This window comes from Oncorhynchus clarkii, chromosome 6, assembly GCF_045791955.1.
Source record: "Oncorhynchus clarkii lewisi isolate Uvic-CL-2024 chromosome 6, UVic_Ocla_1.0, whole genome shotgun sequence".
Classification (NCBI taxonomy): domain Eukaryota; kingdom Metazoa; phylum Chordata; class Actinopteri; order Salmoniformes; family Salmonidae; genus Oncorhynchus; species Oncorhynchus clarkii.
Genome location: NC_092152.1, coordinates 28,226,785 through 28,253,746, shown reverse-complemented (window position 1 = coordinate 28,253,746; position 26,962 = coordinate 28,226,785). Strand labels below are relative to the sequence as shown.

The 26,962-nt window shown below is 42.7% G+C and overlaps 1 protein-coding gene across 1 annotated transcript in view; it reads left to right on the top strand.

Annotated features, from left to right (window-relative positions):
- Positions 1-1,601: 1,601 nt before the first annotated feature.
- Positions 1,602-26,962, top strand: part of LOC139410907 (adhesion G protein-coupled receptor A2-like) — a 61,850-nt gene continuing 36,489 nt past the window's right edge. Inside the window, exons 1-2 of the mRNA XM_071156565.1 lie at positions 1,602-2,161; positions 2,270-2,575. Of these exons, the coding sequence (XP_071012666.1) occupies positions 2,331-2,575 (245 nt within the window). The 5' untranslated portion in view covers positions 1,602-2,161; positions 2,270-2,330. The remainder of the gene's footprint in view (positions 2,162-2,269; positions 2,576-26,962) is intronic.

Here is a 26,962-nt window from a genome sequence, read left to right as displayed (position 1 = left end):
GAATGGCTTCAACAGAAGAAACTACGCCTTCTGCAGTGGCCCAGTCAGAGCCCTGACCTCAACCCAATTGAGATGCTGTGGCATGACCTCAAGAGAGCGGTTCACACCAGACATCCCAAGAATATTGCTTAGCTGAAACAATTTTATAAAGAGGAATGGTCCAAAATTATTCCTGACCGTTGTGCAGGTCTGATCCGCAACTACAGAAAACATTTGGTTGAGGTTATTGCTGCCAAAGGAGGGTCAAGTGTTCACATCCAAGAGTTCACAAACATTTTCCACCCTGCACTGTGAATGTTTACACGGTGTGTTCAATAAAGACATGGAAACGTATAATTGTTTGTGTGTTATTAGTTTAAACAGACTGTGTTTGTCTATTGCTGTGACTTAGACGAAGATCAGATAAAATTGTATTACCAATTTATGCAGAAATTGCAAAGGGTTCACATACTTTTTCTTGCCACTGTAACAGGCCAATTTATCTGACCCATCGAGAAAGGCTGATTTAAGCTCCTCAAGCTGTGACCTTAGCTTCTAACATGATCGCTTCAGCCCTCATAACATTATGGCCTCACTACATTCTTCCTAAAGCTGGGAGGAGTTGATTTATGTGAATATGATCTCTCCTGATGGGCAAAAGCAAAAGTTAAAAAAACCCTTTTGTATTGTAAGAAACATGTCAGAATCATCTGTTAACAAGGAACTTTTAGAGGTTCACTCACTTTCTTTTGCTCTCATAACCCATGTGCTCATTGAAGCCAAGCCCTTTTCCAGTCTGCTATAACCCTGCTCACACACAAGATCTTGGGTGGATTGAAGTCCATGGGAAACTTGCAAATGAGCACTAGTGCCCAAAGATTGGTAAGGGGAAGATACATATGAATGGCCAGCTTCTTCTTACCGCATGTGTTGAAATCCAGCAGCAAGGCAAATCCCTGGATTCTGGCTTGTATAAATACTACATCTACTGGCAAACATATTCCAGCAACAGGGGATCATGCATAATCAAATGCATTGTTATTAAAAGAGTGTAGTCAGTCAGAGAGTTACTTGTACATCTGGGGTCGTTTGCAAGTTTTTGTTATCTATTCATCACCTGATAACCAATACTGTAGATCTACTTTTAAAGACAAGTATTGCATTTCTGCTGTACTTCAGAGCAAGCTACACTGTGGGATATGGTAGTTCATGAAGTATTTGATGTGTGAGTACTGTATCGATGAAAATATAAATTGTCATTGTTAATTAACTAAAGGCTTGTCTATGACTATTGATGTCATATTGATATTACAGTTATCAATTGAACTCTTCTTTACAAATGTCAATTTATGGCACATGAAAATGGATTGTGCAGCATCATTTCATGTCGTCGGTAGGCCTTCATATGCTTATGAATGTCAGATGTGCACAGTGCACCCCCTTCAATTGCAGATCTACTTTCAGACAGACTGTAGTCTGGCTACCATAGACATTAAGGCTGGCTACCGGTGACACAAAAGAATTGAGAGCAGACAAGTTAAACTTTCAAAGTAGAATCTGCGCTAGGACCCCGCGTATCAGCGCGAGCAGGCGACGGAATGCGCGCACTGGGGTAGTAACTGAATTTCAGTGGGACAGAGTGGCTAGCAAAACCGCTAGATTTTGTGAATACAGAGTATCCGATCAGGACCAGTTCAACCGTCTTCCAAATTAACTCAGTTACTTTCAGACAAAGTTTAATTTAAGTTGACACCCGGAGATATCTTCAGAACATCGTGCCAAACGTATTTCTAAATCTATGAATAAACTTAAACGGTGGAGGGCATCAGATCTTATTCAATTCAGTATGGAATTTGATTAAAACCACTGAAGTTTGGATATAGGTGGTTTGGACAGATAATGGTAACCAAATTCTATTTGTGAAAATCAAATCCAGTGTTGACGCGTCGAAGTGTGTATCAAGGAGATACAAAGTGACGGAAATTGGACAAATACTTAATCTTCATCTCGAATCTTCACATTTCAAGTAGAGTTTTAGTTCAGGACAACTGAACGGGGTGAGCTTTACTGGTATTTTCTTATAGATGAAAGCCACATAGGACTATGCGCGCACGAACTTGACATGGCATAATGGAAAGCTAGAATATTGGGAGTGCCAAATACTGGGAATGCCTTATTACTAGTAAGTTTCTAGAATCTTTGAATTTGAATTTAAACGGAAATTGGCAATTTGTCACACATTTGTAAAAAAAAAAAAAAAAAAGCTGTTTTCTTCCTGTCATCGCCACAGGCACCTTCGTGGTGGAGAAATGGGATGACAGGGGGCAGCTGAGGTGAGACTGATAAGGACAATGATTGTGCCCGGCGTTGGCATCCCGCTCCCGGAGCGTCTGTTGCTGATGTTGGTCCTGCTGTCTGTCTCTGAGTCGAGGCTCACTCAAGCTTGCCCTGGGCTCATCACTAGTGGCTGCAGCTGTACCGATGACCGCTCCAAAGCCCACTCCACTCAGACTGTTCGGAAAAGAGTCCGCTGCGGTAACGAAGAACTTTCTGAAACTCCCGAGTCCGGTCTGCTACCGAACCAGACCGTTACTTTGTAAGTCATACATGCTTATTTTTTCCCCGCTTAAAACTGTGAATTTAAAATTAAAATACATTTGATCCAAACGGAGGAGATGTGGTCTGGGCATCATGAGTGTCCAAACCAAAATTCCAAACACTGTAGACTGATGTATCACTAGCATGATGTAGATAATATATAAAATAATGTTGATAGGGCTACATCTTCATCATTAAGAATCTCTGTTGGGCTTTATTATATCCCAGAACTGAGTAAGAGAAAAACATTTGAGGAAATCATTCTAGAGGATGATAGAAGGGGTAAAGTGCCAACGTGTAAATGGATTATGGGAAATCTCCACCTTAGAGGATAGTTGAATTGTGGCAAATGTTGGTATCCTATTCATCTTAACAGTGTTATACACTGACTATAACTGAATATGCACATGAGAAAATACATTATATCCTAGTGTTCACATGCTATGGTAGTATCCACCTTTAGTAGTTGCTGGACCCTTGACATTATGAACATTTGAACACTTTATGCATGGCATATGCCGATACACCCTCCAAACCTGACCTTGCAGTCTCAGTTATGATGGTATTTAATGACTGCCTGAGTTATTGGACATGGTTTTGGCCCATAAAGACCATAAGTTTACAGCAGCATAGTAACAGACCACACGAGCTGAAAGCTTAAGTCCAATGTCAGTTGTGTCTCTGAAAAGCACAATGTAGGGAGTCCGGTCTGGTCTGGACTGGTGTGGATCCTGACGGAAGACTTTGTGAAGTAAAGCCATAATCTGACCCTGCCCCTTTGTCACAACTCTGTCACTTTAAATCTGCTTCTGGCGCAAGGAAACACACTGGGGTTCAGTTCCCTCCTCCCTCCTCGCTCCCCATACTCACCCCACAATCCAGCTGACTTGGCCTTGCTAAACTAGAATAAACAGAAACACATTTCTTCTCTTTTTATCCTCCCTCTCTGTGCTTTAATGGCGGCTTGGCTCCTTCCTTTAATATCATAACTTCCCAGCAATCTCAGACAGCCGCCTCACAATCGCCTTCTGTTCAGGAAGGAAGGCTGACTGTCAGACCGTTGTCCAGCCGACCGGCCTATGATGAGACCTCACACTGCTGTCTGACACTTCAATCATCCTGTATCACTGTCAGTCTGATAGGCTATTCATGTATGGCAGTCAATCTCAATTGCTATGATTGAGGTGTCTATTCACCAACAAGAGTGGATTTACCTGAGTCAAATATGTCTAGGGAGATCTATCTCGCTTCAACATCAGATTTGCAACTTTTCATTTTACACAAGCCTTGGATGTGGTGTGGCCATAGCCATATTCCTGCTTAAGACGTCCACATACAGTGCCTTCGGAAAGTATTCAGACACCTTGCCTTCATCCAAATGTTGTTGTTACAACATGGATTAAATAAAAAAAATCCTCACACAATACCCCATAATGACAAAGCAGAAACAGGTTTTTAGACATTTTTGCAAATGGATAAAAAAAAACTTAAAAATGTTTAAAAAAAACTTATTTGCATAAGTATTCAGACACTTTGCTATGAGACTCAACATTGAGCTCAGGTGCATCCTGTTTCCATTGATCATCCTTGAAATGTTTCTACAACTTGATTGGAATCCACCTGTGGTCAATTCTACATGTCCATGTAAGGTCCCACAGTTGACAGTGCAAGTCAGAGCAACAAATAAAAAATAAATACAAATAAAATAAAACCCATGAGGTTGTCACTGATTGGGGATCCTATTTAGGTTGCCATTTTCCATTTTGGTTTTGTGGGTTATTGTTTATGTATAGTTGCATGCCAGCACTCGTTCTATATAGCTTCACGTTCGTTTTGTTGTTTTGTTAGTTTGTTTAGTGTTCTTTTTTTACTAAAAGAAGAATGTATTCATATCACGCTGCGCCTTGGTCTCCTCTATACGACAAACGTGACAGAATAACCCACCAAATCAGGACCAAGCAGCGTGAAAAGGAGGAAAAGCTCTTAATGGGGAATTGGACCTGGGAGGAGATATTATTTGGAGCAAGACCCTGATCGCAGCCGGGGGAGTATCGCCATCCTAAGGAAGAGATAGAGGCAGCGAAAGTGGAACGGTGATACTACGACGAGATATACCAGAGAATAAAGGAACAGCAACGATATGAAGGTACACGGCTAGCACAGAAGCCCGAGAGGCAGCCCCAATAAAAACAATTTTGGGGGCACACGAGGAGATTGCATGAGTCAGGTCGGAGACCAGCCAGGAAGGAGGGTACCGGCTCAGCGCTCCTGGTCTCCAATATACCTCTTCGGACCAGGATCTCCTGCGCCGGCTTTGCGTACTGTGTCTCCGGTGAATCCGCACAGCCCAGTGTGTCCTGTGCCAGCAGGGCGAAAATAAACATCCAGCCAGGACGGGTTGTGTCCGGTGACAGTACCCAGTCCAGAGCATCCGGCGACAGTACCCAGTCCAGAGAGTCCGGTGACAGTACCCAGTCCAGAGCGTCCGGCGACAGTACCCAGTCCAGAGAGTCCGGCGACAGTACCCAGTCCAGAGCGTCCCGCGACAGTACCCAGTCCAGAGCGTCAGGCCTTTATGGTAGAGTGGCTCGACGGAAGCCATTCCTCAGTAAAAGGCACATGACAACCCTCTTGGAGTTTGCCAAAAGGCACCTAAATACTCTCAGACCACGAGAAACAAGATTCTCTAGTCTGATGAAACCAAGATTGAGCTCTTTGGCTTGAATGCCAAGCATCATGTTTGGAGGAAACCTAGCACCATCCCTACGGTGAAGCATGGTGGTGGCAGCATCATGCTGTGGGGATGGTTTTCAGCAGCAGTGACTGGGAAACTAGTCAGGATCAAGGCAAAGATGAAAGGAGTGAAGTACAGAGACATACTTGATGAAAACCTGCTCCAGAGCGCTCAGGACCTCAGACTGGGGCGATGTTTCACCCTCCAACAGGACAACGACCCTAAGCACAGAGCCAAGACAACGCAGGAGTGGCTTCAGGACAAGTCTCTGAGTGTCCTTGAGTGGACCAGCCAAAGCCCTCACTTGAACCTGATCGAACATCTCTGGAGAGACCTGAACATAGCTGTGCAGCAATGCTCCCCATCCAACCTGACAAAGCTTGAGAGAATCTACAGAGAAGAATGGGAGAAACTCCCCAAATACAGGTGTTCCCAGCTGGGTACAACTGTATTTCAGGAGTTTCTCCCATTCTTCAACAAAGTACTGAGTAAAGGGTCTGAATACTTATGTAAATGTGTCATTTCTGTAAAAATGTTTTTTCTAAATTAGCAAACATTTCTAAAACCTGTTTTTGTTTTTTCATTATGGGATATTGTGTATAGAAAAACGATTTAATATATTTTAGAATAAGGCTGTACATTTTTGAAAAAGTCAAGGGGTATAAATACTTTGCAAAGGCACTGTACATAGATGTGGGTTGCTCCTAGCAGAACTAGGCGAAGGGACCATCTGTGCTCTCATACTCCCTCAGGGATGGTTAGAAATGTACAGAATGGGGCCCTGGAGGAAAATGGGGTCATGCTTTTTCAATTTCAGTCAGGGGGAGGGTTTAGTCTTTTTTTTACATCTAGTCCAGTGGAGGGTCATGTAATGTAATTTGTAATTCATGAAATTCCTATATTTCTCAGTGTTTTAGAATGAGTTGCTTATTAGTCTATATATACAATATATCAATGTGTGCTAGGCGCGCAATATCAAGTGTGTGTATTAGCTAATTAGTGTGGTCTCAATCAAATGATTCATATCAATTTCTATCTATCTGCGTGCGATTATGATTTTCATATGCACATTTTTGTGGAACAGATTCATTACAATAATAACGTTTTAATTTCTCAAAATCATTGTCACGTGGTTAATCATAAAAATATGAATTAAAATTATGAAAATCTACAAATCTACAAATTCAGCTAATGTGACCATCAGCCTCTGCCATGTGGACACATTGATACACCAAGAGCCATTGGCAGCTAAAGAAATGAGCGCATGGAACTCAGAGGCCAAGGCAGCAGTAGTCCTATAACTTCCATTGTCAACTAAATATCCTAATGAAAATCCAGGTTCATTCAATCGCATTCATCTCTCTACTCCGCCTGTCTGCCTCCCATTCTTTCTGTCTTGACTAGCTATTGCTTGTGAAGTGCAATTTTTTTTATCAAATCAATCAACTGAGTCCAGCCCGAAGCTGTTGCTAGCAAACTTGCAACAATGTATCAACTAGCCTGTTCCGGGCCCTCAAGAGTTTCCCGTGCACACTGCTGTGAGAAGTGTTTAACTATTTATCACGTTTCCACTAGATATATGGGATCATCAGAGCATTTAATTTGTCTCTTTCACACCAAGAATTGTGATTATCAAGGGCGAGAGTATTGGAAAGATTTTTCAAATAGGCTACTGTAAGGAACTATTATCATTAGCAATGGATGTAAACAAATATATATATATAGTGTTGAAGTCGGAAGTTTACATACACCTTAGCCAAATACATTTAAACTCAGTTTTCCACAATTCCTAACTTTTATTTCAAGTAAAATGGCCCAGTCCACCTGGCCGTGCTGCTGCTCCAGTTTCAACTGTTCTGCCTTATTATTATTTGACCATGTTGGTCATTTATGAACATTTGAACATCTTGGCCATGTTCTGTTATAATCTCCACCCGGCACAGCCAGAAGAGGACTGGCCACCCCACATAGCCTGGTTCCTCTCTAGGTTTCTTCCTAGGTTTTGGCCTTTCTAGGGAGTTTTTCCTACCTTCCTGTTTGGGGTTTTAGGCTGGGTTCCTGTACAGCACTTTGAGAGATCAGCTGATGTACGAAGGGCTATATAAATACATTTGATTTGATTTGATTTAAAAAAATTCCCTGTCTTAGGTCAGTTAGGATCACCACTTTATTTTAAGAATGTGAAATGTCAGAATAATAGTAGAGAGAATGATTTATTTCATATTTTATTTATTTCATCACATTCCCAGTGGGTCAGAAGTTTACATACACTCAATAAGTATATGGTAGTGTTTCCTTTAAATAGTTTAACTTGGGTCAAACATTTTGGGTACCCTTCCACAAGCTTCCCACAATACATTGGGTGAATTTTGGCATCTTCCTCCTGACAGAGCTGGTGTAACTGAGTCAGATTTGTAGGCCTCCTTGCTCGCAAATGCTTTTTCAGTTCTGCCCACAAATTTTCTTTAGGATTGAAGTCAGAGCTTTGTGATGGCCACTCCAATACCTTGACTTTGTTGTCCTTAAGCCATTTTGCCACAACTTTGGAAGTATGCTTGGGGTCATTGTCCATTTGGAAGACCCATTTGCGACCAAGCTTTAACTTGGTCTTGAGATGTTGCTTCAATATATCCACATCCTTTTCCATCCTCATGATGCCATCTATTTTGTGAAGTGCACCAGTCCCTCCTGCAAAAAGCACCCCCACAACATGATGCTGTCACCCCCGTGCTTCACGGTTGGGAGGGTGTTCTTCGGCTTGCAAGCCTCCCCCTTTTTCCTCCAAACATAACAATGGTCATTATGGCCAAACAGTTCTATTTTTGTTTCATCAGACCCGAGGACATTTCTCCAAAAAGTACAACATTTGTCCCCATGTGCAGTTGCAAACTGTAGTTGGACTTTTTTTATGGCGGTTTTGGAGCAGTGGCTTCTTCCTTGCTGAGTGGCCTTTCAGGTTATGTCGATATAGGACTCGTTATACTGTGGATATAGATACTTTTGTACTGGTTTCCTCCAACATCTTCACAAGGTCCTTTGCTGTTGTTCTGGGATTGATTTGCACTTTTCGCACCAAAGTACGTTCATCTCTAGGAGACAGAAAGTGTCTTTTTCCTGAGCGGTATGATGGCTGCGTGGTCCCATGGTGTCTATACTTGCGTACTATTATTTGTACAGATGAATGTGGTACCTTCAGGTGTTTGGAAATTGCTGGATGAACCAGACTTGTGGAGGTCTACAATTTGTTTCTGAAGTATTGGCTGATTTCTTTTGATTTTCCTTGCCTTGGCCTTGAAATACATCCACAGGTACACCTCCAATTGACTCAAATGATGTCAATTAGCCTATCAGAAGCTTCTAAAGCCATGACATTTTTCTGTAATTTTCCAAGCTGTTTAAAGGCACAGTCAACTTAGTGTATGTAAACTTCTGACCCACTGGAATTGTGTGACATAATCTGTCTGTAAACAATTGTTGGAAAAATGACTTGTGTCATGCACATAGTAGATGTCCTAACCGACTTGCCAAAACTATAGTTGGTTAACAAGAAATTTGTGGAGTGGTTGAAAAACGAGTTTTAATGATTCCAACCTAAGTGTATGTAAACTTCCTACTTCAACTGAATGACTTTGATGACTTACTGTGTGAGGTGAAGAAAAAAGGACTGAGAAGCTCAGCTTATCAGTGGTGGATGTGGTGATTCAAGACAATTAGAAATCAGACCTCCCCAGAAGGGCACGTTCCTACATTTGCACGCAGCAGGCCAGGTACATCTATGCATGCTCAAGCACTCACTCCGTCAACATTAACAGGACAGAGAAACCAGATACATGCTCATTGCTCACATAGAGCACTCCAAACAAAATAATAATAATTATGTATGAAATAAACCTAAACTTGTTTTTCACAGGTGTAGCAGGTTGTGAACTTTGCAAACAACTTTTCCACTCTGAGAATGAGAACTGTAAATTACTGTAGGCCTAATTAATACATGCTTTAACTGAAATGAATGTACCAAATGACAGGGAGTAACGCCACATGTACTACTGGTGGCATATATAATGGGGAATTGATCAAATATGAACAAACAAAAGGCAAACAGTTCACACAATGGAACAATAAATGCGCAAGAACTGCCGAAAGACAGCTAAGCACATTCTGAAGAGCTGAGATCATTCTGGAACATGGCTATATCTTACCTACACACATCTTCTTGTCTCAACTTTTTAAATTATTCCCAAGACACATTATCTTCACATATGTTTTTAGATGATTTTCTCTGACAGCCACAACTCAATAATCACCTAGGCTGTTTGTCATGCACGCTGGCCAAATTGTGGGCTCCCCAACTAGGCATAGGCCTATGTGCTTGTGATTTGAAACAATCCACAGCCATTTTTTTAAAGGACCTAATGATCCTCTGTGGCTAAGTCATGCTCTCTGGAGAAGTATTTTGAATTATTTTATTTAAATTTACTAGGGGAAACTAAGTTTGGAGTTATGTTTGTAAGAATATGTACTTCCATCCCGAGTCTTTTGCGCTGCTGGGATGGTGTAAATAAAACTGAGCTGCATTACACACTGTTATGGGTATTCCAAGGAGATCAACTTTGATGTCTTGCTATAATTGATTTGAATAAAAACAATATGTTTCTTGCCCATTATGTGTTTATCAGAGTTATTGACCTTACAATATGCCAGATTCGAGTAACCTGTGACTCCTGTGTCTACACAGGCAGCCCAATTCGGATCTTTCTCCACTAATTGGTCTTTTGACCAATCAGATTGGATTATTTACCAATAATTGGGCAAAATATCAGAAATTGGGATGCCTGTGTAAACGCAGCCATTGTGGTGCTGAAACTTGAAGCGGCAGCAATCATTAGGAATTGGACAGCTCATGGTGCTGAAAGTAGGCAAATTCGAGTAGGCATAATTAATTTAAACCGTCTTCATTTTCATTTGACTTTACAAACACCAAGAGGGCTTTGTGTTGGAGGTCACTTCTTCCTATTTACGTAGGTAGGCCTACGTGTTCGACAGATTAATTTAGGCTATAGGTTGGTATCCATAGATTTGTTGGCCAATTCCTTTACCCACCATGCACTCTTTAAATAGCCTACTGTACCTCAGTGTCAGTGAAGGGCTGTTAAAACCACAACTCAAATTGAGGGGGTATGAGAGGGTATGCCATAGGCCTACCTTTTATTAAAGAACATTGCATTGCATTGCATACCCATTGTTAAATAAAGATTTTGAAGAAAAGTAAACAGATCAAATTATATAAAGTCATTTATAGAAGCGCTTTGGGTCTGCGATGCTTTATGCTAGAAACAAGCTGTAAAATACGCTGGAAAGATGTGACTCCGATGCATATGGGGATATCGTTGTTTAGTTTCTTTGACATTCAGAAGCTGAGCTACAGCTTCTATAGCCAAAGAGCCAAAAATGTACTTTGCTTGGGAAGTAATCTCATTCTGTCACTGTCAATTGATTAAGCTGTTCGCTCTCTGTACAATAGAAGATGATCAAACCCAGAAAGCTTTTAGGGACTTGTGACCTTCTCACACGGTGACCTTCTCTTGTTGGGTTAAGCCACGGAACAAGAGTAGCTAGCAGTTAAAGCTTACATTTTTCTGTGTTGGTAGGCCTACTCTGTCTGGGATGGAAATTACATCTCAGATTTAATTATTTGCTAACAGGGAGAGTTTCGTTGCAAACAAGACACAGTGTTTTGGTACTGGAGAAATAAGATAAAATGAACGCATATGCCAAGATGAACGTCTCTCTGTCCATTTTTTGCCTATAATTTCAGTAATTTCTGTGGTATTCTGCTAAGGTCTCCAGACATAAAATTACGTAGAATTGCATGAAATGTATATAAAAGGAAAATATGATGATAGATTCAGTGCTTTTACTACAAAGGAGATTTTTCCATCATTACTCTTGTCCATGGTGGTCTACGAACCCACATGGTGGCCTGCAGCACTGTGCGCTATCAAAATGCCTGTGTTGTCATGTAATGCTTACAGTAGGAAGAACAGTTTCTAAAACTGTGCAAGTGATATAAAACACAAAATATTCATTGATATGCTGTAATGTGTAAATACTTTACCAAGTAGCCAACCTGCTTGAAACAAAACCCTTGTAATTACAGTAAAATACTGTGAAATGCAATAGGTAGGTAGCCTAGCGGTAGGTAGCCTAGTGGTTAAGAGCGTTGGGAGAGTAATCGAAAGGGTGATGGTTAGAATCCCCTAGCCAACTAGGTGAAAAATCTGTCAATGTGCCCCTGATTCCAAGATGGCTTAGCAGTTGGACATTTGTTTTGTCTTGTCTTGTCCTGTCCCATGTTTTCTTCGTATCTATTTCGTATCTATTTTATTATATTTTTGAATCTCAATTTCCATCTACGGACTGAACATACTCTCCTGCAACCCACCTCACCCAATATGGTATGGATCTGCTATTTTTTATACTTTAGAACCCAAACCCCCATCCGAAACTAGCCAGCTAACTAGCTACTAGCTACTAGTCAGTTAGCCACTGCTAGCGGTCATCACCGTTAAATCGGGCATCAGCTAGCCTCAGCCAAGTCAATTCCTACCAGTCTGTACAGCGCGATATCAATCCAGAGCATATCGGATTGCTCGTTCTCTACCACATCTCCAGATTCCTACCGCAAGCTCTGAACCTTACACCGGATCATCGCAGCTAGCTAGTTGCTATCTGAGTGGCTACTCCTGCCTAACGTCTCTCTCCCAAAGCAAGCACCAGTTAGCCTCGAGCTAGGCCCATCTCCCAGCTAGCCAAAGAGATCTATCAGACAATTCCCTGGCGTCAATACCTCTTTTGCCAATTGGCCTGGACCCATTGCTGCTGACACGGAGCCCCGCAGATCCATCACGACTGGTCTGCCGACGTAACCGTCCGAGGGGGTTTTAATAGGCTCTTCCGTTCCGACGTCCCCCTGAGGCCCATCTTCTAGCCTGCTGCTAACCCCGGCCTGCTAGCTGTATAAATCGCTGTGTCTTCAGCTCGCCTAGCTACACACTGGACCCTATGATCACTCGGCTACACATACCTCTCCCTAATGTCAATATGCCTTGTCTATTCCTGTTTTGGTTAGTGATTATTGTCTTATTGGCTTAAATGGTGCCTCTAGAGACAAAACCTCTCTCATCGTCACTCAATGCCTATGTTAACCTCCACTGTACTCACATCCTACCATACCCTTGTCTGTACATTATGCGTTGAATCTATTCTTCCTCGCCCAGAAATCTGCTCCTTTTACTCTCTGTTCCGAACGCACTAGACGACCAGTTCTTCTAGCCTTTAGCCATACCCTTATCCTACTCCTCCTCTGTTCATCTGGTGATAGAGGTTAACCCAGGCCCTGCAGCCCCCAGAATCACTCCCATTCCCCAGGCGCTCTCATTTTTTGACTTCTGTAACCATAAAAGCCTTGGTTTCATGCATGTTAACATTAGAAGCCTCCTAAGCCTCCCTAAGTTTGTTTCATTCACTGCTTTAGTACACTCTGCCAACCTGGATGTCCTAACCGTGTCTGAATCCTGGTTTAGGAAGGCCACCAAAAATCCTGAAATTTCCATCCCTAACTATAACATTTTCCGACAAGATAAAACCGCCAAAGGAGGCGGAGTTGCAATCTACTGCAGAGATAGCCTGCAGAGTTCTGTCATGCTATCCAGGTCTGTGCCCAAACAATTCAAGCTTCTACTTTTAAAAATCCACCTTTCCAGAAACAAGTCTCTCACCGTTGTCGCTCGTTATAGAACCCCGCCAGCCCCCAGCTGTGCCCTGGACACCATATGTGAATTGATCGCCCCCCATCCTATCTTCAGAGTTTGTACTGTTAGGTGGCCTAAACAGGGACATGCTTAACACCCTGGCTGTCCTACAATCTAAAATAGATACCCTCAATCTCACACAAATTATCAATGAACCTACCAGGTACAACCCTAAATCCATAACCATGGGCACCCTCTTAGATATCATACTGACCAACTTGCCCTCTAAATACACCTCTGCTGTCTTCAACCAGGATCTCAGCGATCACTGCCTCATTGCCTGCGTGCATAATGGACCCCTGTTAAACAACCCCCTCATCACTGTCAAACGCTCCCTAAAACACTTCAGCGAGCAGACCTTTCTAATCGACCTGGCCAGGGTATCCTGGAAGGATCTTGACCTCATCCCGTCAGTAGAGGATGTCTGGTTGCTCTTCAAAAGTGCTTTCCTCACCATCTTAAATAAGCATGCCCCGTTCAAAAAATGTAGAACTAAGAACAGATATAGCCCTTGGTTCAACACAGACTTGACTGACCTTGACCAGCACAAAAACATCCTAAGGCTAGCTTTTTCAAACATAAATTTGCTTCCTGTAGCACTGATTCCAAAAAGTTTTGGGACACTGTAAAGTCCATGGAGAATAAGAGCATCTCCTCCCAGCTGCCCACTGGACAGAGGATAGGAAACACTGTCACCACCGATAAATATACGATAATCGATAATTTCAATAAGCATTTTTCGACGGCTGGCCATGCTTTCCACCTGGCTACCCCTACCCCGGCCAACATCTCAGCACCACCTGCATCAACTTGCCCAAGCCCCCCCCCCCCCCCCCCCCCCCCCCCGCTGCTTCTCCTTCGCCCAAATCCAGACAGCTGATGTTCTGAAAGAACTGCAGAATCTGGATCCCCACAAATCAGCTGGGCTAGACAATCTGGACCCTTTCTTTTTAAAATTTTCCTCCAAAAATGTTTTCACCACTATTACTAGCCTGTTCAATCTCTCTTTCCTATCGTCTGAGATCTCCAAAGATTGGAAAGTTGCCGCGATTATCCCCCTCTTCAAAGGGGGAGACACTCTAGACCCAAACTGTTATAGACCTATATCCATCCTGCCCTGCCTTTCTAAAATCTTCAAAAGCCAAATTAACAAACAGATCACCGACTATTTCGAATCCCACCGTATCTTCTCCACTATGCAGTCTGGTTTGCGAGCTGGTCATGGGTGCATCTCAACCATGCTCAAGGTCCTAAACGATATCATAACCGCCATCGATTGGCTTCTCAAATGGCTTTCTTGGCTTCTCAAATGACTGCCTCATCTGGTTCACCAACTGCTTCTCTGATAGAGTTCAGTGTGTCAAATCAGAGGGCCTGTTGTCCAGACCTCTGGCAGTGTCTATGGGGGTGCCACAGGGTTCAATTCTCGGGCCGACACTTCTCTGTGTACATCAACGATGCCGCTCTTGCTGTTGGTGATTCTCTGATCCACCTCTACGCAGACGACACCATTCTGTATACATCTGGCTCTTCGTTGGACACTGTGCTAACAAACCTCGAAATGAGCTTCAACGCCATACAACACTCCTTCCTCCAACTGCTTTTAAATGCTAGTAAAACTAAGTGCATGCTCTTCAACCGATTGCTGCCTGCACCCTCCCGCCAGACTAGCATCACTACTCTGGACGGTTCTGACCTAGAATATGTGGACAACTACAATACCTACAGTGCCTTGCGAAAGTATTCGGCCCCCTTGAACTTTGCGACCTTTTGCCACATTTCAGGCTTCAAACATAAAGATATAAAACTGTATTTTTTTGTGAAGAATCAACAACAAGTGGGACACAATCATGAAGTGGAACGACATTTATTGGATATTTCAAACTTTTTTAACAAATCAAAAACGGAAAAATTGGGCGTGCAAAATTATTCAGCCCCCTTAAGTTAATACTTTGTAGCGCCACCTTTTGCTGCGATTACAGCTGTAAGTCGCTTGGGGTATGTCTCTATCAGTTTTGCACATCGAGAGACTGAATTTTTTTCCCATTCCTCCTTGCAAAACAGCTCGAGCTCAGTGAGGTTGGATGGAGAGCATTTGTGAACAGCAGTTTTCAGTTCTTTCCACAGATTCTCGATTGGATTCAGGTCTGGACTTTGACTTGGCCATTCTAACACCTGGATATGTTTATTTTTGAACCATTCCATTGTAGATTTTGCTTTATGTTTTGGATCATTGTCTTGTTGGAAGACAAATCTCCGTCCCAGTCTCAGGTCTTTTGCAGACTCCATCAGGTTTTCTTCCAGAATGGTCCTGTATTTGGCTCCATCCATCTTCCCATCAATTTTAACCATCTTCCCTGTCCCTGCTGAAGAAAAGCAGGCCCAAACCATGATGCTGCCACCACCATGTTTGACAGTGGGGATGGTGTGTTCAGATGTGTTGCTTTTACGCCAAACATAACGTTTTGCATTGTTGCAAAAAGTTCAATGTTGGTTTCATCTGACCAGAGCACCTTCTTCCACATGTTTGGTGTGTCTCCCAGGTGGCTTGTGGCAAACTTTAAACAACACTTTTTATGGATATCTTTAAGAAATGGCTTTCTTCTTGCCACTCTTCCATAAAGGCCAGATTTGTGCAATATACGACTGATTGTTGTCCTATGGACAGAGTCTCCCACCTCAGCTGTAGATCTCTGCAGTTCATCCAGAGTGATCATGGGCCTCTTGGCTGCATCTCTGATCAGTCTTCTCCTTGTATGAGCTGAAAGTTTAGAGGGACGGCCAGGTCTTGGTAGATTTGCAGTGGTCTGATACTCCTTCCATTTCAATATTATTGCTTGCACAGTGCTCCTTGGGATGTTTAAAGCTTGGGAAATCTTTTTGTATCCAAATCCGGCTTTAAACTTCTTCACAACAGTATCTCGGACCTGCCTGGTGTGTTCCTTGTTCTTCATGATGCTCTCTGCGCTTTTAACGGACCTCTGAGACTATCACAGTGCAGGTGCAGTTATACGGAGACTTGATTACACACAGGTGGATTGTATTTATCATCATTAGTCATTTAGGTCAACATTGGATCATTCAGAGATCCTCACTGAACTTCTGGAGAGAGTTTGCTGCACTGAAAGTAAAGGGGCTGAATAATTTTGCACGCCCAATTTTTCAGTTTTTGATTTGTTAAAAAAGTTTGAAATATCCAATAAATGTTGTTCCACTTCATGAGTGTGTCCCACTTGTTGTTGATTCTTCACAAAATAATACAGTTTTATATCTTTATGTTTGAAGCCTGAAATGTGGCAAAAGGTCGCAAAGTTCAAGGGGGCCGAATACTTTCGCAAGGCACTGTAGGTGTCTGGTTAGACTGTAAACTCTCCTTCCAGACTCACATTAAGCATCTCCAATCCAAAATTAAATCCGGTTTCGCAACAAAGCCTCCTTCACTCACGCTACCAAACATAGGCTCGTAAAACTGACTATCTTACCATTCCTACCGATCTACAATGGCCTCTAACACTCTACTCAGCAAACTGGATGTAGTCTATCACAGTGCCATCCGTTTTGTCACCAAAGCCCCATACACCACCCACCACTGCGACCTGTATGCTCTCGTTGGCTGGCCCTCACTACATATTCGTCGCCAGACCCACTGGCTTCAGGTCATCTATAAGTCTTTGCTAGGTAAAGCACCGCCTTATCTCAGCTCACTGGTCACCATAGCAACACTCACGCGTAGCACACGCTCCAGTAGGTATATTTCACTGGTCATCCCCAAAGCCAACACTTCCTTTAGCCTCCTTTCCTTCCAGTTCTCTGCTGCCAATGACTGGAACGAATTTCAAAAATCACTGAAGCTGGAGTCATATCTCCCTCTCTAACTTTAAGCATCAGCTGTTAGAGCAGCTTATCGATCACTGTACCTGTACACAGCCAATCTGTAAATTGCACACCCAACTACCTCATCCCCATATTATAACTTACCCTCTTGCTCTTTTGCACCCCAGTATCTATACTTGCACATCATCATCTGCACATATATCACTCCAGTGTTAATGCTAAATTGTAATTATTTTGCCTCTATGGCCAATTTATTGCCTACCTCCCTACTCTTCTACATTTGCACACACTATACATAGATTTTTTATTTTGTGTTATTGACTGTACGTTTGTTTATGTGTAACTCTGTGTTGTTGTTTTTTGTCTTACTGCTTTGCTTTATCTTGGCCAGGTCGCAGCTGTAAATGAGAACTTGTTCTCAACTGGCCTACCTGGTTAAATGAAGGTGATATGAAAAATAAAATAAAATTAGCAAGGCACTGAAACCTATTAGCTCCTGTAAGTTGCTCTGGATAAGAGTGTCTGCTAAAATGTAAAATGTAAAATGTAAATGTAATACAAACCCCTCCCCTCAATTCATTTAATTAATTCATCCATCCATTCATTCATTACGATTATAGTAGCATTTACTTTTTTTTACCGTATAATACTGTCAATACACAGTAATTGTTTTTATACCGTATTTATATTACAGTAGGTGCACTGTAATATTAGATACCTCATTTTGCTTTCCACCGAGCTGCCTCCAAAGAACACAATGTTTTTACTAATTTAAGTGTTTCCCAAGGTACTCCGCTCCTCCACAATCCCACAATCCTCCTTTTCTCTGACCCAGTGGGAGCATCACTCACCTTCATATGGCGCAGTAAAACCTCATACAGGGCCATTGGTGCATGCAAAGGATGTACATCCAGAGGATTTATGCCAGAGGGAGCCCAAGGCGGTTAGCGGTCCATTTATAGGGCCTTGTGTTTTTGCTTAATAAAGGCAGCATAAACATCTGCGGAACACGTTTCTCAGAACTAGAGGAGAGGAAAGAATTTAAAAAATGGCCTAGGTGGCAGCAGTGGAGGTGATTGATGATAATATCGCATCCCTGCACCTACTAATTTCACTTTATTTGTTTTCCTACACATGTTTAGCATACTGTGACACTTTTATGTTGTTGTGTATTAGGAGTAAATAATTCCTTCCCACATTCATGTGAAAAACTGTCCAAGGCCATCCTTACCATTTCTTTACTGAAATACGAGGTGACTGGTAAGGTAATTTGGCAGAAAGCTTTCAATGAATTGCTCCAAACACTGATGCTCTCATCCTCGCCCATGACATTAGCTCCAGATGTGGAATGTGAAAAGTTGTGTTGATATTCCTGTTATTCCTGACATTCCTTACTCTGTGCAGACTGTATCCTAGGTGCAGTAGGGGGGCTCAGCCTTTGCCTGCTCTGCATCATTCCCTCCCCAGATTTGGTTACCTGTCGCCCAGGCCCTCTCCTGGGGCAGATTAGAGGAATATCCTGCTCCATGTTTCCATGCAGCCAGCGGTGGACAGGGCTATGGTGCTAGGGGACACCAGGCCTGACCCAGGTCTTCTGGGGCTGACTGCTACGTTTAATGCAAAACAGCTGGCCCCCATGAACATTCCAGCTGAGGCCGCTCAGCCCATGGGAAATCCCAACGGGGGTTTGTTTATTAAAAGTATTAGTTGGATGTTTGTTATTCCAGTGGACCATAAAGGAACAAACTGTGAGCCTAACACTGTCACCTCCTCCTGCAACTCACCACACCTTGTGGGCTTTGGATTGGTTGAACATTGTGTGGGAAATTTAAATCAGTTAGGTTGAAGTATATCATATAACATTGGATATCCTCCATTGGTGTACGTTAAAATATTTTAAATGGCTGCCCTTTGGTACATTTTTCATTGACTTACAACTTATCAGTGGTTTAGGGTTACAATTCTATTCCCAGCCTATTCCCAGCCAATTCTCCATGAGTTAGTCATCTTTTCCCTCATTCTCTCTATCTCTCCCTCTTTCTCTCCCTCCCTCCCCACCCCTCTATCATGAGTTCATCCACACACAGTAACTCTCAACATAAATATTTAGCCGTCTTGGTAGGATACTGCCATGTCTAAACTCCTTCCAGATGTGAGCCTGCTCAGGGCTGGGCTGTGTTTAGGGCTAATTGCACACGGCTGTGAAGGCGAGGGATAGCAGGGAGAGGGAGAGAAGAGGTATAGCAGAGGGAAGAGGTATAGCAGAGGGAAGATGGGAGAGAGGGAGAAGAGGTATAGCAGAGGGAAGAGGGGAGAGAGGGAGAAGAGGTAGAGAAGAGGGGAGAGGGAGAAGAGGTAGAGAAGAGCGAGAATGAAGGAGAAGAGAGAGAAGAGGTACAGCAGAGGAGAGAGAAAAATGGTAGAACAGAGGGAGAGGGAGAAAAGAGAGAGGGAGAGGCTGAGTCTACAGGCTTGGCAGCATTGTCGGTCGGTGCCGTTTAAGATTAGGGAGGACAATTTGTTTTTAATGAGCATGGCCTTATTTATATTACAGCATACTGGATGATTGTCATTCATATTCCATTCACCCAGCTCAATGTAACTACGTGATACTCAAACTTGCCCTATACCCATCATGAAGTTTACAACGTAGGTGCACAGATCGAGAGAAAAATTGGAGTAATCAAGGTGACAGACAGTGACACATTCAATAACGCCTTGTACGTTCTTGCCTGCATCTAGCTGAACTGGGGTGTAAACATAGGTCCAAAAAGTTCAAATTCAGGTAGGTCCATCCCCGTTTTGTTCCGTATGCGTGCGTTTAAGAAACGTTTTGCAACAGAATCGACGGAATTAATACAACCCTGATCACCCGCACACATAGTTCACTTTCAAAGCAGCCACATACAGCATCATCACTTTGCTAGTAGTATAATTCCTTCTGGCATCTACGCACTGTCCTCGTCTCACCTTTTCCCTTCTCTTGTGGACTTTTTGTCTGGTCACAACAGCTGTTTGTGACCAGACAAAAAAATCTCTCCAAGCCAAACTTTCCTACGATAACTGTTAACCGCTACACATCCTACATCGTTGTCACCATATTAGCCAACGTCATAGTCAACACAATCCAATCCATGTGTACAATCACACAGTGCAGTGTACAGCAAGCAGTTTAGCAGTTCATAGGTGGGCCCCGGTGGCAATAAATTAATAAAACCAAAAGATTACCTTGACTTGCTGTGTTGGATAGCCTTAGACAGCTAGCTAACATAAAGACCTTTGTGGAAGTTGTCATAATTACTATGTAAGTCTAAGGAAGGGCCTGTGAACCATGATGCGCTTAGCTTTGGTTTTGAAGTCAATGTACCCAGAGGAGGATGGAAAATATATGTCCTCCAGCTACACCATGGTGCTACTCTACAAAGTGCTGTTGAAGTTACTATAGACCTTAATTGCAAAACAGTGTGTTTTAATAGTTACTTGGTGATGTGGATATATTTAGTTTAGTTTTATCTAAAAAAGGATACATTTTTGTACTTTTCTTAAATTCACTGAGTAGAATGGTCCTCCCCTTCCTCCTCTGAGAAACCTCCACTTGTTCATAGGGATGTGGCCCAGGAGGCTGACTGCTCCCCAGTCTCTGCCTCTCTCTTTGCCCAATGGACCTCAGGCACCGGGGGAAGAGCTAGGGAAGAGACTAAACCTATAGTATAGTTTCGATACAGTAGCATCATTTCATGAAAAGTAATTTGATGTTAACCACCCGGTAATTAGTATTTATTTATTTATTTTGCCAAATATTAGGACTAGTTTTGGGAACGTGTGTGTGTTTGGTTGTGTGTGTGTGTGTGTGTGTGTGTGTGTGTGTGTGTGTGTGTGTGTGTGTGTGTGTGTGTGTGTGTGTATGCGTGTATACCTGTGTGTTATGTAGTTTAGCACTTTGTGAAGGATACAGAGAAGCTACACATTGGAGGTTACACATCCCATTTCTTTTAGCAAGGTCTGGAGAACCATGGATCCTCTGTCTCTAATGGTAAATACACTGTAGCACTGAGGTGGTGAAAACACATCTTCAGTGGGAGGGAGTGTACTGTCTATACGTCTGGGTGGTTATAATTTATGCTTTTATAAAAGTTAAAACCTCTCCCCTCCTTTGCCATTTGTTTTCACTGTTGCCTGTTACTGATGACCTTGGTCCAGCAAGTGCCAACCCAAAGGAGTGGCCGCAGATGTGAGGGGTGGCAGGCTGGGCGGCACCAATGCCTGTCCTTGGCCTTTCAGCAGGCACTGAAAGGAATGTGTAGCAGCAGGACACCCCCTCAGACAGCTGCAGTGAGGCTGCTCTCTGCCTGCGTGGGCACAGTAGGGCCTGGGTTCTGTCCCTACTGTACACCACTGTCTATACGGATTCTAATGGGAGTGTTATAGTGTCTCCCATCCATCCAACATTGTGATCTTCAAGTTTCAAGTTTTATTAGTCGTATGTACGGGATACACATGGTATACACCACCCAATGAAATGCATCTTGGGAATGGGGTGGGCCGTGTGGGTTATCAAAAGGGCTAGCAGATGTGCCATTGGTTTGTGTTGGGTCTGTGAGTCAGTATGTGTTGAGACAGGAGTATGTCGATGAAATTTCCCAACAGCCATCTTATCAACAGAGAGAATTCCAAAAGCTTGGAGTTGTGGAGCACTCAGAACACACAGGCATTCCTGCTGGGAGAGGGTTTATTTGTATGGGGAAAGGTGTTGAGAGGAGGGGGAGTGGGCTCTCCTATGTCCACACATGTTAGGTGGAGCTAGGGTTGTAGCGGTGACCGTATTACCACCACATCGTCGGTCACGAGTCATGAAGGTAGTCAAATTCCACATGACCTTTAAGTCATGGTAATTATGCTTCTCCAAGCTCTGATGCTCCTGATGGTCAATAGTAGCCTACCAAACTTTCTAACTGCCTGGTATTCAGCACTCTATTGTTCCTCTAATCACTCTGACATCAATGCAAATGTAATCGAAAATATAATCAAACACTTCATGAGAGCCCATGAGCTCATGTTGCGCAACATTTCAATAGGCTATGCAATTCCGCGAGAAAACAGAGTGATGGTATCACATTTCAGGTAAGACCCAAATGCAGACTTTGTTGAAGTAACTATGTTTATTACTGCAACAGGGGCAGGCAAACGACAGGTCAAGGCAGGCAGGGGTCGATAATCCAGAGTAGTGGGTCAAAGGTACAGGATGGCAGGTAGGCTCAGGGTCAGGTCAGGCATAGGTCATTAATCCAGAGTAGGGGCAAAGGTACCGGACAGCAGGCAGGCTCAGGGTCAGGTCAGGCATAGGTCATTAATCCAGAGTAGGGGCAAAGGTACCGGACAGCAAGCAGGCTCAGGGGCAGGCAGAGTGGTCAGGCAGGCGGGTACAAAGTCAGGACAGGCAAGGGTCAAAACCAGGAGGGCGAGAAAAAGAGTTGAACAAACAAGACAAACTGGCAAAAGACAAACAGAAAACACAGGTATAAGTACCCAGGGGATGATGGGGAAGATGGGCGACACCTGGAGGGGGGTGGAGACAAGCAGAAGGACAGGTGAAGCAGATCAGGGCATGACAGATGGCCTCTACTAACAATTGGAGGATCAGCTTTTTATAGGCTAGGCCTACTATATTTATTTCTCAACTTTCCTAATATTAAGCTCATTTCTTATATGTACAACGGGAGTATAGCCTACCTGGCTGGCATGAAAATATACCATTGGGAAAAGTGTCCTCCACTTGTTATTTAAGTGCATATATTCATTTTGTTTTTATTCCCACTGACCCTGTTTCAATACAGGTGCTTGATAAAGATCCATTCTAAATCAAAACAAATTTCAAACATATATTACTTAATATATGTAAAGACAAGATTAAATCAAGAATAGTCTGATGGGTGAAAATATTAGCCTATCACATGTGAATTAAATATTATCACTTGTGAATGATTCCCAGCATAAGAAACAATGTATTTTTCTTTGGCGACTTTTTCGAAGCCTAGCTCATAGGCCTATATGTTTTATAAAGGTTTGTATCACAACTAAAGTGGCCAAATAACTTCTTAAAATTAAGCACATTCATCCGCTTTACAAGGGGTGTAGAGCCTAACTGGCATGCACGTGAGTTTCAAGTTTTGGAAGATAATTTTCACCATAAAAATGTATGGGGAAAAACTTGATAATGGTGTTTTCCACTAATGGAAAATTCGTGCTTATAGCCTACTACCATGTGCGCATTTCTGTGCTTGTAATGTGATGAAATAGCCTAATAGTTTATCAACATTTTAAGCTAAATGTTCTGATCTGTTGCGTCAGCCACATTGCGTAAAAAAGTTTTTGTTGATGCTAGTGGTTGTATTAATTTTGGATCTATTGCATCCCACAACTGTCCCAGACTGTTTGGAACATTTATTTCTCGCATAGAATAGAATAGCTGAACCTTTGTACTATGAGGGATAGTAGATTGACATAGGCTAGTGTTTTTGCTGTTCTTTAGGCCTACTCATCTTGTTGGCTGACGAATAGTAAATGTGGACAGTTCTTCTAATATCTTCAATATGCACCTCGGAATTGGATAAGGACGCGCGCAGTTACGTCCCCAATGTGTCTGTCTTCACTTATAGCCTGTGTGAAAGACCCGATCATGTGATGGAGTGTACAGAACTCAGGGAGAAGTGCACAATGGCCACTGGCCGCAAAAGGCATGGATGCTTTTAGAATGTATTACGGCCACACAAAGTGGTTGCTGCCGGGAAATTCTAGGCATTATCAAGTGCTTATCAAATTGGGAATGAGTGACTGTTGCAGTGTGTACAACCTGCGCAAAAAACAATGCAGAGCTCATGTCTTCCAAGCGACTTTTTTCAAATCATCATTAGAGTCACATCAGGCAGCCTTACAATGTATTAAAACCCGGCTGACGAAATTGTGTGACCACCACAGCCCTAGGTGGGGCACCGGTCAGCAATAAATAAAAACAAAGTCCTGACACTGGATACCCAGGGCACTATGTACAGCCTCAGCGCCTGTCAATGCCACACATACCCTGGACCCCTGCCTGACTGGGGGCTCAAGGGAAAAGTCACAGCTCTAGAAATAACACTTCTTTGATACCTACTGTATATTTCCGTTTGTCCATCTCTGATGAATTCATACATTTATATTTTAGTCATTTAGCAGGCTCTCTTATCCAGAGAGACTTACTGATAGTGCATTCATCTTAAGATACTGTAGCTAGGGGGAAGCTAGTTCCACCATTGGGGTGCCAGGACAGAGAAGGTCTTTGACTGGAAGCCAGTAGGAGGACTTGGGAAGCTAGTTCCACCATTGGGGTACCAGGACAGAGAAGGTCTTTGACTGGAAGCCAGTAGGAGGACTTGGGAAGCTAGTTCCACCATTGGGGTGCCAGGACAGAGAAGGTCTTTGACTGGAAGCCAGTAGGAGGACTTGGGAAGCTAGTTCCACCATTGGGGTACCAGGACAGAGAAGGTCTTTGACTGGAAGCCAGTAGGAGGACTTGGGAAGCTAGTTCCACCATTGGGGTACCAGGACAGAGAAGGTCTTTGACTGGAAGCCAGTAGGAGGACTTGGGAAGCTAGTTCCACCATTGGGGTACCAGGACAGAGAAGGTCTTTGACTGGAAGCCAGTAGGAGGACTTGGGAAGCTAGTTCCACCATTGGGGTGCCAGGACAGAGAAGGTCTTTGACTGGAAGCCAGTAGGAGGACTTGGGAAGCTTGAACACCAGACGGGCTGCGACATTCTGGATAAGTTACAAGGGTTTACATAGTTCATTCATCACTTGAGATTGTTGCTCAAAATGCCACGATCTTCAGACTTGACAAAAGACAGAGAAATATGTTGTCATGGCAACATTACACCCTTGATTGACTTTTGTTATTATAGTGTTTCCTTTCATACAGCTCCTTCTTATCTTACTCCAAAAAGTAAATGACTCTTTGGTTATTCTTCTTCAGATATAGCCCCCACCCACCCGTCTGTCTGTCTTCCCCTTCCCCACTCTTCCCTGTGCTGAACCACAGAAATGGCCTCCAGAGTTTCTGTTTTGGGAGCAGTAGACTGCAGACCCACAGAATAAGGCGGTGGGTGTCCGTGCTGAGAATGCATGCGGTTACAAGTTTGTGTGCGTGACCACTTCTGTGTAAGTGTTGTGTGATACTGAGTATTGATATCTGAAGATAGTAAGAATATCCACCCGTTTAGTGTTGGACATATTTCAGATAGTTCTACTTAATTTGCCAAATGTTTATAATATCTCAAAATGTACCCTCATCAGTTCAGATTTACTGGTTGAAATTAATCATTGAATTAGTGAAAAAGAAAACGATGCATTTGCTCTCTTTTGAACTAAAACATGATTATGTTTGATAAATGGGTTAAATGTGTCATAAAAATAAATGGTTCTTCGACTATAATTATACAAACTGAGATATCATCGTTGTAAACACTTACACTAAGAACATCTTTCTGGTGAATTATATGAGAACCATTTGCATGGTGTGAAAATTGGTCCAATTTAACAAATTCTAAGGGAACAATGGCTTTACAGACGCCCGTTACTCAGTAATTGGAGTGGGGTTATGAAACCTGTTGATTGTATTCCACTTTACTTAGCGTTACAGAGCCACTCAATAAGACAACACCCATTTCTACTGTAGATCTTTATTGCATGAAACAAACAGTGTCTAACTCACCATCTAGCCAAACAGCATTGTTAAGTTATTTGGGTCAGAATGATTTTGGCCCTATCCTTTGTAAAAGCAAACCCATTTCCCAGCAGTCTTTGCATTGGAGCAGAAAACAGAGCTTGGTTATGAGACAGAACAATGAGACAATGTTAGTCAGGCATGGACCACATTCCACTTGTTTGAAAAGCCTAGATTCACTAAATTGCCTCATTAAAAGAACAAACTTTACACAGTGATGGAGTTGCTGACTTGGTTGGACTTTGCAGTTTGTTACATTCTCTTGTGTAAATCTTAGTTATACTTTCATAATTTACTTGCTGTGTTTTACCCTTGATTGTTAGGATTCTAGGCAGCCACTGGCTTACATCTTTCATCTTTCAGTCTTTGTTGGATGCCCAGGTTTAAAATATGTTGCGCAACTAAAAGGTAATACTGAATAAAAACGATGTAGAATTAAAAACCCACATGTCATGGAAGTTGCTTTCTCATTAATTGATAGTGTTGCTGCTTGAATTGTCCTGAGACTGTTTCCATGTGGGAGACCATCTCTGAACACAGGAGCTGTGTGTGTGTGTGTGTGTGTGTGTGTGTGTGTGTGTGTGTGTGTGTGTGTGTGTGTGTGTGTGTGTGTGTGTGTGTGTGTGTGCGCACATGCGGGAAGGGCGTGCACGGCCACAGCATCCAAAATAGTATTCCATCCTCCCCTCTCTAATTAGAGACTGTTTATAAATCCCCAATTATAATTTTAGACTGAGGAATTGCTGAAGGACTGCTTGCCATTTTACACACACACATACACTCAAACATATGTATATGCTGTTGCATACAGATACATCTGACTGTCTCTCTCTCCCTCTCTCTCTCTCTCTCTCTCACACACACACACACACACACACACACACACACACACACACACACACACACACACACACACACACACACACACATGCAACCACACACACATGTAACCACAAACCATAAAGACTCCCTTGCCCTGCCTGGTTACCCAAGCACAATGCAGTATACTCTATAATAAGCGCTTCTACAATACAAATAATATGAAAAAGCTCACTCCACTATCCAGCTTCAAGATGAGACACATTGCAATCAACTGTCACAATATAGTTTCAATTTTATATTAATCTTTCATTTCTTTGTTTTCCTGAGTCTTGGAAAACAAATATTGTACATAGCATCTTAGATATACACTATTTGGATGTACACTATATAACTCTTTCTGGTTTTCACAGCCTTTGACTGCACACC